The sequence below is a fragment of the Microplitis demolitor genome, chromosome 6 (genome assembly GCF_026212275.2).
Source record: "Microplitis demolitor isolate Queensland-Clemson2020A chromosome 6, iyMicDemo2.1a, whole genome shotgun sequence".
Taxonomy (NCBI): Eukaryota; Metazoa; Arthropoda; class Insecta; order Hymenoptera; family Braconidae; genus Microplitis; species Microplitis demolitor.
The window spans coordinates 3,909,389-3,922,223 of NC_068550.1; the positions used below are offsets into that span (position 1 = coordinate 3,909,389).

At 28.6% G+C, this 12,835-nt stretch overlaps 2 protein-coding genes across 7 annotated transcripts in view; one reads left to right on the forward strand and one right to left on the reverse strand.

Annotated features, from left to right (window-relative positions):
* LOC103573089 (transient receptor potential-gamma protein) overlaps positions 1 to 12,835 on the reverse strand; it is a 136,640-nt gene that overhangs the window by 103,706 nt on the left and 20,099 nt on the right. The window lies entirely within an intron of this gene.
* LOC103574056 (proton channel OtopLc-like) lies at positions 2,009 to 11,082 on the forward strand. Of its 3 annotated transcripts, XM_014441882.2 has the most exons (8): positions 2,009 to 2,136; positions 2,233 to 2,513; positions 5,890 to 6,120; positions 7,893 to 8,095; positions 8,200 to 8,513; positions 8,853 to 9,018; positions 9,219 to 9,507; positions 9,581 to 11,082. In XM_014441882.2, the coding sequence occupies exons 1-8, from the start codon at positions 2,050 to 2,052 to the stop codon at positions 10,284 to 10,286; spliced, it is 2,277 nt and encodes a 758-aa protein (XP_014297368.1). In that variant the 5' UTR covers positions 2,009 to 2,049; the 3' UTR covers positions 10,287 to 11,082. The 3 variants fall into 3 exon arrangements, with proteins under 3 accessions (XP_014297368.1, XP_014297374.1, XP_053595698.1); XM_014441888.2 differs by lacking the exons at positions 2,009 to 2,136; positions 2,233 to 2,513 and adding an exon at positions 4,094 to 4,226; XM_053739723.1 differs by lacking the exons at positions 2,009 to 2,136; positions 2,233 to 2,513 and adding an exon at positions 4,094 to 4,226 and having other exon boundaries at positions 9,584 to 11,082.

The window sequence follows — 12,835 nt, forward strand, 5'->3', positions numbered from 1 at the left end:
GCTTCGCAGCAGCTCACGTCGGGATGTCGATGAATCGCGTGGCGCGCCCTTCTAGGGTGCGAAATTTTCGTATCTCGCAGTACAATTGATCGGACCGGTTGGCTGCTGGTTTAACTCGGGCGTGGAGAATTTTACTGGAGCATCTACACACTCTCCACTATCACTCCCTTCCTCTCTACTTCCTCTTAACTTTTTTATCATCTTCTCTCCACTACTACTCTCCTACTACTACTCCTACGCCTACTACTACTTTAATTCCATTCCTATTACTCTCATTTCCAGCCGTTAATCCCAACATGTATAGAAAAAAGTAAATACGTAAAAAATTTTTACTATTGTTTACGCTGTCGTTAATTCAACAAGTAACCCGGTCGTATTGTTATTGAATTTACCGAGTAATAAAAGTTACAAAAAAAAAAAAAATAGTAAACAAATAAAAGCAATATAAGGGAAGGAAAGTATAAAGCGAAAGTATTTTGGGGGTGTTGAGCTGCTGGAGAGTGGAGATGCTGGATGGTCACGGTAGATGTACATCATACATGTACACATTCTTAGTCACTGTCACGCTCTAGTGTCACGTATTCCAGACACGTTTAACGTAGTGTATGTATACTTTGTCTAGTGATACTGGATGTGATAGTAAGAATAGTGGGTGCTGGTTGTAGTGGTATCAGTCATTGTAGTTGTGTACTACGCTACTTTTACTACCGTTGAATCACTGGGGGTGCACATGAGGGGTGGCTAGTTCGCTCTACGTCCTGCATCCGACTGTGCATCTACCGCGTGTGTACATTTTTTTTAAAAACGTCTCACAACACTCTAAGTTGTCTTAGGATAAACATGTACTTCTATAAATCTAATGATATATATAAATATATATTTTTTTAATTTAAATATTGTGATCACTAAATAATTACTTATAGTTTTTATATATTTATGTGTATTTGAATACTCGTAAGTATTTTATATTTATATTTTTTTATAGGATACGGGTGTTTGTTTTTATTGGAAATTTTTTTTTTTACTTTGTGTCATTTGTTTGATTATTTATTTCTGAGCTGGACAAGTGACGAGTGAGTTTGATTATTTATTTTTATTCATATAAATATATAGGCAGTGATTAATATTTTTTTAATTATTGTGACAAAGGACGAAATAGTTGTTTGATATTTTAGGGCGCGTTCATCTATTTTTTTTTTTTTTTTTAAACGACCGAATACTTTTCTTGATTAAGAGTTTGAAATATTATTAAATTTTTCAAAAAAAATAATTTATCAAAAAAATGAAAAAAAATTTTTGACTCATAATTTAAAAAAAAAATTTTTTCTTGGGTTGATAAATGAGATGGAAGTTTATAAATTTATTATTTTGTGTTGCTGAAAGATATTTATATGTATATATTTTTTTTGTATACATGAAACAGAAGGCGGGGGTGGTTTTATGGAGACTGACTGGCCTATTCTGGAGCTTGTACAAGTAGTGAAATATTGGTGGCGCGGAGACCATTTCGGAGGGTCAGAAATCCCCATGAGGATGCAGACAATCTTAGGGTCTTTCCCGCTTAATATTGTCGTAGAATGTTGCTTTGGTATTACGCAAAACCTTAAATTAATGGCAATGAAACTACGACAAATGCAATTTGAAATTTCATGAGCACAAGTCACTTATAAGAAGCTTCAATTAATCCTTAAATTTTATTTTATATGTCAACTGACTGACATATTCTATGTCACGAAAAGTTTACAGACTTTACATAAAACTTTAAGCTGAAAATATAACAAAAGGCAAAAAATAGAACCCATGTGTCTTGAATAATCCATCATTCAAAACCAATTTTTTATCGTTTCACGTACCTGCTTGCAAGTGAAGACTTGCTGGGGATATGCGCTCTTTAGAATTCCGCGAACGCCTCATGACAGGCCGGTGAGGGAGAAAATATATATATATATATATAAAAAAAAAAGTAGGGAGCGAATAAAAATAAAGACAAAGAAAATAAAAAAGACAAAGGACTTAATAACTCGAGGGTTGAAAGAGATAAGAAAAATCATGGGAGAAAGTTCACCTGATCTAAGTCTTCGACTTCGTCGAGGAAGTTCCGATTCACGAGACTCATTTTATATGGACTTTGCCCAGGTAATTTTTCTTAAAAGTCAAATTTACAAAATTAACCTCGAAATTTATTTTTAAAATTATAAATTTATCGATTGATTATTTATTGTATTTAAAAAGGGCATAGATTCAGATATTGAAGAAGTAACGAGACCGAGAGAAGATCAATTAGATGAAAATCGATTAGATGAAAACGATGAAATGCCGGAAAATTTTCCGCCATTGGACGATATTTGCACGACGATACCTGAGGAAGCATCTGAAGAATTACGAGAAGAAGAAGAAGAAGCAGCGGCAGCGGCAGCAGCCGCCCTAGAGGCCGCGAGGGAAACTTCCGACTCGTCAGTAATTTCCGGTGATGTTACTGGGAAAATTAAAAAAAAACAAAAAAATAAAAACGAGTGAGTTATCTTTAATTAGCCTTTGCACCAATCTTCGTTTAAATTATTTTTAATTAACCCACCGAGTTTGCTGTAGTTTTAATTATTAACATTTATGGTATCTGTACACATTTACTTTTATTTACTAATAAATTCATTAATTTCGTATGAGTTTATGTTTTTATTAGTGTAGAGTAAAATTAATATTTGAAAGTAGTACAGGTTTCAAATGGTTTTAATTAGCAGAGCTCGTATTGATATTTTTATATTTGCGGTTAAAATAGATTATTAAACTAAAGCTGTCAAAGTAAATGGGTAACTAAAGTAAATGCGTCTCATACAGGAGATTGTATAGGAAATATTTCATCCCCTTATACACAGACGGAAATGTCACCGATGGTGCCGATAGTAATTGTCTCACTCCCTCAAACGAACCGCAGGGAAAACCCATCGCCCGTTGTAATCATCCGCAAAATTACATTTGCGGATATTTAATATTTCCTATAATACTTTACCAACTAAATATATGAATATGTATTTTTTTTTATTATAAATATTTATTATAAAAATTAAAAGTTATGAATTTAGGGGCTTTGAAAGTTTATTTTAGCTTTACATAATAATATATCGTGTTCAGACGGTTGTCATGACTAAACTATTGACTTTATAAAAAAAAAAAATTTAAATAATACTTTGTAGGAAATTTCATCCTCTGTAAAAGTAGTACTGAGATAAATTCCAGTGAAAGTATATTCGTTCAAAAGCTACCGTTTAAAGTTTTGTTTTATGAATTTCAGTTTTTTTTTCTTTGCTAAGTAAAACTTTGAATGTTAAATTTTTTAAATAAATTTGCAGAAGATTTTACTCAGGCAATATTATGTACAGAAATTAAATTTCAAAGTTAAAAAATAATTTAAATTTATTAAGTATGACGTTTACTTAAATTATAATTTTTTTTTTTTTAATGACATATTTAACTCACGGTTTTGAAAAAACAAAAAAAAATAGAAAATAGTAATTAAAGTTTTAGTATAAAAAAAATCGACTGCAAGATTTTTTTTTCGCCTGTTTGTCAATCTCTTGTGTCACATAATTGAAAATAATTATTTTCTACAGCGAAATAAGCAGAGCTTTCTCTATATAATTACGTTATTCGGTCATTACGTCATCGTTTATCGAATTACTTTGTAACCAACAATTTAGTGATGACAGGTGTTCAAACGCTTTAATATAAAATACACTTAGACAACTTGGCTCATAACTTTCGAGTGATCGATCTGAGCTCGTTAACTCCTAAAACTTTTTTTTTCACGAGTTAAATTTTTTTTCAAAATATTTAATAATAAAAAAAAAATGTAATCCACAAAAAACAGTTTTAATTTTTAAAAAATTGTCGAATTAATTTTTTAGTATAAAAAAAAAATTTTTAATTTCCTGATATAATATTATATATATTAAGCTTTGAAATAAAACAATTGATGACAGCGAGACAATCGAGCACCCTTGTGATTAGTCTAGAATAAAGAGAGAGTGAGTGACAGTTAGTTGGTCAGTCTGTGATGTGGGGTCCGAGCGTGACCGAGTGCCGCGTGGCTCTAGCCTCTTCGTGTCGTTCCTCAGTTTAAAAACTTTTTCGAAAAATAAAGCAAAACAAAAAACTAAAACAAAAACAGTAATTACAGTAACGGTGCCAGGGAAAAAAATCACGATGCTTATAAAAGAAACGTCTCTTAGGTGAGATATTTTTTTTTTTAAATTAAACCTCCACGCAAAATAAAAATAAATATCCTTTGATATTTAAGAGAAAAAAATGTATCGAAAGGTAAAGGACAGAGTTGAGTGTTATTTGCATAATAATGTCAACCCTCGGTACAATTAATGAGGTTTCATCGGTTGGTTTACTCGGTTATATAGTAAACGATATAGATGAGGATAATACAAGTATAGTTGTAAGAGGATAATTCAGTAGGCGTTGTATAGTAGCAATTGAATCGAAGGAAAAGGCAGTAGTTGTTGTAGAGAATGGCTAGGTGAAGCACAAGAGCTAAGTTCGCATATCTAACGAAGGAATGATGAAATACAAGGAGCTAAGGGATGCAAAGCTTCTCTTCTCGGACGCACCCTCGTTGAACAATGAGTGAATGCCACTCAGCCGTTGAATCAACCCCTCAGCTGAACCTTCTCCTTCTTCATCTTTACCTCCATCCCCATCTCCATCTATACTCCTCTATCTCCTCTACTCTGGCTCTTATATTCTCATCGTCAACTACCTAGGGGCTTGGCCGCTTTTGCAAAACTACGTGATTATTTTAAAAAGCTCATGTCTGAGATGAACCCGCTCGTTTCTTGTCTCTTATCCTACACTCTTGATATTCTTTATTTACATTTTTTTTGACCTCTTATGCGACATGATGAATGAATAAAAAAATACTTGTAAACATTATACGAAAATATTTTACATCAATTTAGCATCTTATTGTTTTTTTTTTTTTTTTTTTTAATTTTGTCCTGTTTAATAAATTAATGACTTGATTCATTTTTTTGAGAACTAACTTAAAAAAAAAAAAAAAATAAGTAATAAATAAATAAATTATAATTTTTATTTTATTTTATTTCCAGCAATCGTTTTAACGAAATTACTTTTCGCTCGGATTTTTTTCGGTTTACCCATTTCAATTTTACCTCATTTCTTTTCCAATAGACTCGAGATTAGAAAAAGTTATTTCGGGTAAATAGAAAAGTACTTCTTGCCAAATTCAATAAGAGAAATTTTTTTATTGGTAATAATATTGTTATTTTATTTTCAAAATAGATTTTTTGAGATAAAACTGAGCAAAACAGACAAATATTACGTCTGACCTTTTTTTTACTATTCTACTTATTACCAATGCATACGTGATATTTTACCATGAAGACAATTAAAATGGAGATCCACTTTTGGATACTATCAAAAATTTACTGTAGTTTTTTTTTTGTACTTAAAAAAAAAAAAAAAAAAAAAAAAAAAAAATTTTATATCAATCTATAAACGTCTGAAATTAAAAAAAAGTCAAAGTAATTAAGGCTATTTAAATCCTTGTGCTCTAGTTATCTTTTTTATTATCCCTATCCAGCATTAACTTCCCCTAATAATTATGAATTAAATTGTTAATTAAAAAAATTGATAATTGTTTACTCAAATATATGTATAAAAATTTTGGATTCAAAATTTACTCAAAAATAGTTTTTCAAACTACTCAAAAAAAAAAAAAAAAAAAAAAAAAAAAAAAAAAAAAAAACATCAAGTCAATGAATTTAAATTGCAACAATTAATTACCTCATTAAATTTATATTTATTTGATTATGATTAATAGCACTTTATAAAATAAATAAATTATTTTTTATTATTGCAAATTAGTTGGCCGGGACTTCCGGCGGCATTACCATCACCGGCATCACCCTCAGCAGTAATAGTATCACCGGAAACACTATCAAGAAATAGCAGTAGTTCACCGTCCCGTACGCATCATGCAGTTGGAGGATTTGCATTAGCATTGCCCTGCCCACCGCGACCAATTCCAGCTGTCTGCTATCCAGCCCCGACCTTCATCGAGGTCACCGATGATGCAAACAATAAGCACCTGGGAGCGTGAGTCTAAGTCATTTTTCGGCAATTGTACTTGTACTCCCTTACATTTTTCATTATAACAACAACAAACAAACAAACAAGTTAATCTTTCATACTCTATGACTTTTAGTTTCCTTTAACTTTTTTTTATTCACCTATTTTTTTTGTTTAGTTTTTTTTAGTTTAATTTTTCACTAAATCAACCAACAAAAAAAATCTAAAGAAAATAATGAAATAAATTGATAAAAATTAAAGGTATCACGCTGACTTCACGTGATTTCACTTGCCTTCAATGGATCCCTGTTACAATTACAGGCACTTTAGATTATAAAACGCTATACACCGGATTGTGTGGGTCTATATGAGATTGCGTGCAATTGAGCTAATATTTTTTTTTAATTTTTTATTGGCACTCACTATCTAACACTTTACGTAAAATTTATTGCAACTTACTCTTAACGTTTTTTAATTTCACTCTGATTAATTATTAAAGCAACAATCGAAAAAAAATTAACTTGAAAAAATTTCATCATTGAAAATAGGATTTGTTACTACTATAGTATTTACTTATTGATGAAAAAAAATATTTAAGCTCCAAGAAGCTTAAACAAAGCTTTTACAGATAATTAATAATCTTTGTTAAGCTTTATCAGGTTCCCGACGCAACCCTATTACAATTAACTTTTAATTTAATATTTATCAAAACCTAAAGCAAATTTAATCCTTCAGCAAACTTTCTCAAACTTTTCGATAATGTACTTATTTATTTAAATTATGTTCAAGCCTGATGAATTAATTAAAATTTCAAAATTAATTTTGTTGAAAAAAAAAAAAAAAAAAAAAAAAATAATTGTCATAAAATATAAAATTGTTTAACGTCAGAACAACATTTGAAAGCTTCGTTAAACTTCAATAGAGCTTTGAAAATATTTTATTTAGTTGAGTTAAGCTATATTGAATTTTTACTCGGCAGATTGATCTTTAATTTAATTTTACAAAGTTGCTGTTTTCTATCAACATCATATTGATTTTTTACCTTTATTGGTTTTTTCAAGCTTTGGTAGACTTACATGAAATCAAACTTTATTGACTTTTAACAATTCATTTTTTAATAAAAATATAATTTGTTAAATTATCGAGACGTCAACAAGACAAAGTTCAATTATTTAATTTATTTTTTCTGGCTAAATGACATGAAGTGAATAATGTATAGAGTTTAAATAATAAAATAATAATATGACATTATGTTTTATATTAACATTAATTAATTAAAAGAGACAAGTTAAATTAAATTGATAACTAAATTCAAACAGACTAATACATATTTATAAATTTAATTTCCATTAGAATTTTCTGTAATTTGAAATTCAATTATTCAAATTTAATTAATTTTTTTTTATTAAGAAAATTTTTTTATTATTTTTCACTCCATAATTTAAAATTTAAAAAATTTGCTCATCATTTTAAAAAATTTAACGAAATAAAAAATAAATTCTATCAGCAATGAAAATTATCTCTTAATTTATTCTGCTAATATCCAGTAATTCAAATTTTAAAAAATATTTAATGCCCATTTGGACAATAAGCAATCAGTTAAACTATCCCTGGTCAAATATAAAACTTGATTTAGACTTGGTAGTCTTAAATCGTAGCTAAATAAGACGACCAAGTCTATACCCATAAACCAATTTTTAAAATTATCTTTTATTATTTAGAAAAAATTCCCGCAAAATAACTAAGCCTTTGCTACCTCAACTACAATCTTCCATTAATGAGCTTATAATTATTTTCAGATATGCATTAGCAACAACACTAAGCGCTCTGTACGGTAAATTGTTAGTAGTAATGGGCATCGCATTTCCAATGTCCGAAGTGATATCATCATATATACCGCCTTCATTTTACGAGGGTTTCTACCTGTATCTATACTTTGGCAGTATGCTCTTCTTGCTCTGTATGCACTCACTTATGCTGATCGATGGTAAACCAAAGCAAAGTAATTATCAACCAATCACGATAATAATCAAATAATTAACATTTCACTAACAATAAATCAACACTATCCCTTCTCTATCATCTAACATTTGAATAAATTTTTAGAAAATGATACCAAAGAAATAAGTGATTTAGATTCATCTAGATCCTCAAGTGGTGCTGCGGACAGTGATTCGCCAAATAATGGATACACGAATCCAAGTGGATTAAAATTAAATCAACACTACGGAAGTTTTTATTTGCGTATGGGAGCTGTTGCTTTTGGAATCGGCTCAATGATATACTCAGGATTAGAATTCGGACAGTATTTTGAACTTGAACGTAACACAAAATGTCACAATATTATGCTAGCACTTACTCCAGCGACGCGTATGGCTTTTATATTTATACAAATGTACTTCATTTTCTTAAACAATCAGGTAAATTTATAAATATTTATTGATATGTGTAAAAGAAAAAGTTTCTTGATTGTTATTATTATTAGCTAATAGTTGTTAGTCATCAGTTATCAGTGATAATAAGAATAATTAACAATAAGTAAGAGTGGGTGTATTGATTAGCTATAATGAGAAACTTCAAAGCTCTAGTGGCTTACGTGCCGATAACAATGTTTAATGAAACGTGTGGGTCAATATACTTTTAACTTTGTACAAAGCTTGTCAGTTTGTAGGGTAAATTTAAAAATAATTTACTCTGCAGACTTTTTCTTTGTTTTTTTTTTTTTTTTTTTTTTTTTAAAACTCTTTTGTCCTTTTTAGCAAATGAAAGTTTCTTCACATCGACTACTCGCACGCTTCGGACTCATGCACATGATCGGTACTAATTTATCAGTATGGCTTAATGTCCTTGTACAGGAGACTAAGCATGAAATACTTACATTTTATAATCCGGAAAATAATTCATTGAAAATTTCTCATAGACTTGGTAAGTTTTTTTTTTTTTATTTTAATTTCTTGTTATTGTTAAATTCAATAAAAATTAAAGTCTACGTTTTTTAAAGATATTTAGTCGCGACTCCTAGTAATGAAATTTTCTAAATTTCAAATTTCATGAACTTCTCTAGATTAAAAATAATTTTCAACTTCCCGCCAAAAAAGTTTCAAATTAAAAATTTAAAATTTTAGGAGCAAAAGGAATCCATCTTGGCGGACATACGCACACACATCACGGCGAGCTTGCTCGAGTAACACGAGGATTAAAAGGCCCTCATCACATGTTCGAATGCCGTCGAACAAATATAATGGGTTCACTAGTCCAAGATGCAAGTCCATTTTTATTTCCCTGCACTATCGAGTATAGTCTAATTTGCGCAGCTATTTTATACGTTATGTGGAAAAATATTGCTAAAACAAGACCAACAAATAATTTAACAACCGGAATTTCCGGTGCAAATCATCATGCTCACGCTTACAGGTATTTCAACAAAATACTTCTACTGTCAACAAAAAAATAATAAAATAATAACAATTGTTAAACTTTTTCCCAGAAGATCACCGCATTACTACAGCGTGGACTGTGCTCGTGCTCACAAAGGACTCTTCGTAGGAATTTTAATCCTCGTCCTGACAATAATCTCCCTAATTCTATTTTTCGTTCTAATCTCGCGCTCCGAACTCGTTAGTTTCGCCGTTACCGAAGTTAACGTCTGTGAACTAACTCTCTATGGAATGTCAACAGTTGCAACTTTAATTGGTATGATACAAATGCGTAGATTGCGGTACGACGGTAACCGTAATCTAGAATTAGACAATATCCTACTGATAGCTGCCCAAACTGGAATGTTTATCTACTCAACATTCACAATAATCAGCGGTTACTTTACCCTCGAGCGCAATACTATTCTAGTTTTAGTAACGGCATTGGCCAGCGTTATACAGACAACATTTCAAACGATTTTTATTCTCGACGCGTCAAGACGTTCGGTATCAACACCTGAACAAATAAGACGTAAACCTGGACGTGAAATAGTTACATTTTTACTTGTAACAAATTTAGCAATGTGGGCAATAAATACATTAGAAAAATCACGAGCAGAGTCACATCCAGTACAATTGCACTTTTACGGTCTATGGGCATGGACAATTATCACACATGTGTCAATGCCATTAGCGATATTTTATCGGTTTCACAGTACCGTTTGTTTGTGTGAAGTATGGAAGAGAGCTTATAAAGTAAAACCTACATATATGTGACGTAAAAAGATAACCAAGGGGACCATGACCAGCGTTGTTACACAAGAGTGTTTTGATTCTTGTCAATTACACGGTAATATTACGCGTCTTGATTCTATTAATGAAAATGACCCGACTTATTTTATGTGATTGTGATTTTACTCGTAATTTATTTATTAACAAGTCCTTTGTTTATTTATTTGACACTCAGGAAGCAATAAATTATTTATTATTATTATTAATATCAATATTATTATTCATAGTTTTATTTGGCTGTAAATTAATGAGGTTGAGATACGAGTCTATTTAAATTTTTAAACCAAGACATTTTTAAAAATGTCAAATGCTTATTTATTGTATGCAGATGACTAGATATATGCGGTAGGTTTTTATTAAGTCAGCACTTTGCTCATCAAGCTCTATTTACTGGGGAGATATATAAATATATATTTAAACTGGTAGAGACCAGTTGACACGTGTAGACATTTTTTCCCTTGTACTGACGATCGTGGATTTTGCTGTGTATGGATGGATGTGAATATTTAAGGAGTAATATTATAAAATGTAGTCTGAATACTTTCCCGTGTTAATATATATATTTGTATTAATGGATAATACAGGGATTGATAAAGTTAACTGTTTAGATGTAGATTTTCATATCATGTAAAAGATAAAAGACCAACATTGGGAACAATTTTTTTATTCGTTTACTTTTTTTATTTTTTTTTATTTAAGTCAAGACTGAATTTCTAACCCGATGTTTTGCGAATTTCGTTGTATAAATATGAGTTAGGAAAAGTTGTGGATAATTAAAATTTTTTTATAAATTTATTAATGTTTAAGTAAGTGTCGGAAATATTTTTTTGCATCGAAAATTTATTTTTAGAATTTAATATTTTTGTAAAATTATTTGTCGTTTATTTTTAATCAGAAAAAAAAAAATTGACTTGGAGAGTACAGTGTTTTTTCGGAATTATTTAAAGTTCGTTGTGTTGACTTTAGTCAGTTTGAACATCAAATAATTGAGATTTTAGAAAATTCTTAATTAGAGATTGAACATTAATAGAAAAAAAATTTTTGATAAATACAATTTAAATATTTAAATTATTTTTTTAAACGAAATATTTTCAGACGAAATTGAAAATAAAAGTAACGAAGTGTACTTTACATTTCATTGATTTTTCATCAATAACTCGTAAAAAGTACATTTATTTCGAATATCAAATGTTGAAAGAGAAACATAATAGACAATGTCGCTCTGAAATGACTTGAATAAAAAAAATCCTTTTTATCGATTCCACTAAATAAAAAAAAAAAATACAAGGCCGAGGTCTGCACCCTCCAAGCATTGATTGAATTCTATTTTGTCCATTTATAAAAAATGACAAATAAATAAAATTTTATTGAATCTATTATTTTTATATCAACGTCAAATTTATAACTTTCTCACAAAAAAAAAAAAAAAAACGTTACATAAATTTTTTATAAAAATTTATCTACGAATAAAAGTACACAGTATTAGATACGTAAAAAAGGTAGAAAACTTTTAAAATTTATATTTTATAAATTTTAATTAAATTTATATCACCAATTAACACTGGTATCAATAATTAATACACCAGTAAAAAAAAAATAAATAAAAATATTCTCTTAACCATTTTTAAACACATCAATACGCAAAATAAATTTTTTAAACGCTTCATAAACATTTATACCTAGAAGTTAATTACAAATATTTTTTGTATTAATCCTCACATTGAGAATCGAATCATATGAAAATTTAAAAATATTAAAAAAAAAAAAAATACTGAAATGTCATCAGTCCTAATTTAAAAAAGAAAATTTAATAAAAAATTAATTTAAAAATCAAAATAAAGCTTGTGCGTAGTAATTAAAAATTATAATTATTTAAAAAAAATGTAAAATATATGTGAATTAATTTTAGAATGAATTGTAAATACGAAATTTTTTTTTTGTGTTAGTCATAAAAAGTTCTTCCTCTTATAGGTATTATTAATTATTTATTAAATAATTAATAAATTAATTAATAGCATAAATTTAAAACAATGCTATTATTAATAGATTATATATTATATACACATTTATATACGAGATATATATATTTATTATTGCGTTATACATTTATAATATTTATTGCATATTTGTAACGGATAAGCACAAAAAATAAATACGTTGATATTGTTGACAAGACTCACATTTGAATCGTTATATTTATATTAATATATATATTTAATATTTATAACAAGTCATCAATTTTAATAATTATTATTATTAATTATTATTATTAAATTATATATCAAAGTTTTTTAAATTTGTTGTTGCTTAAAATATTAATTATAAATTTAAAATATTATTAATAATACTCAATAGAAATCGAAATTTGATTTAAATGTGAGTCTTGTTCACCTTTACGTCTTTTCTCTTTTTTAAATAAATTTTACCAAATAACAAAAAATAAATTACCAAAGAAAAAATATTAATTTATTATTGATTATATTAATAAATGCTGTAACTTTATATATTTCCGCATTATTATAGTTCCTAACGCG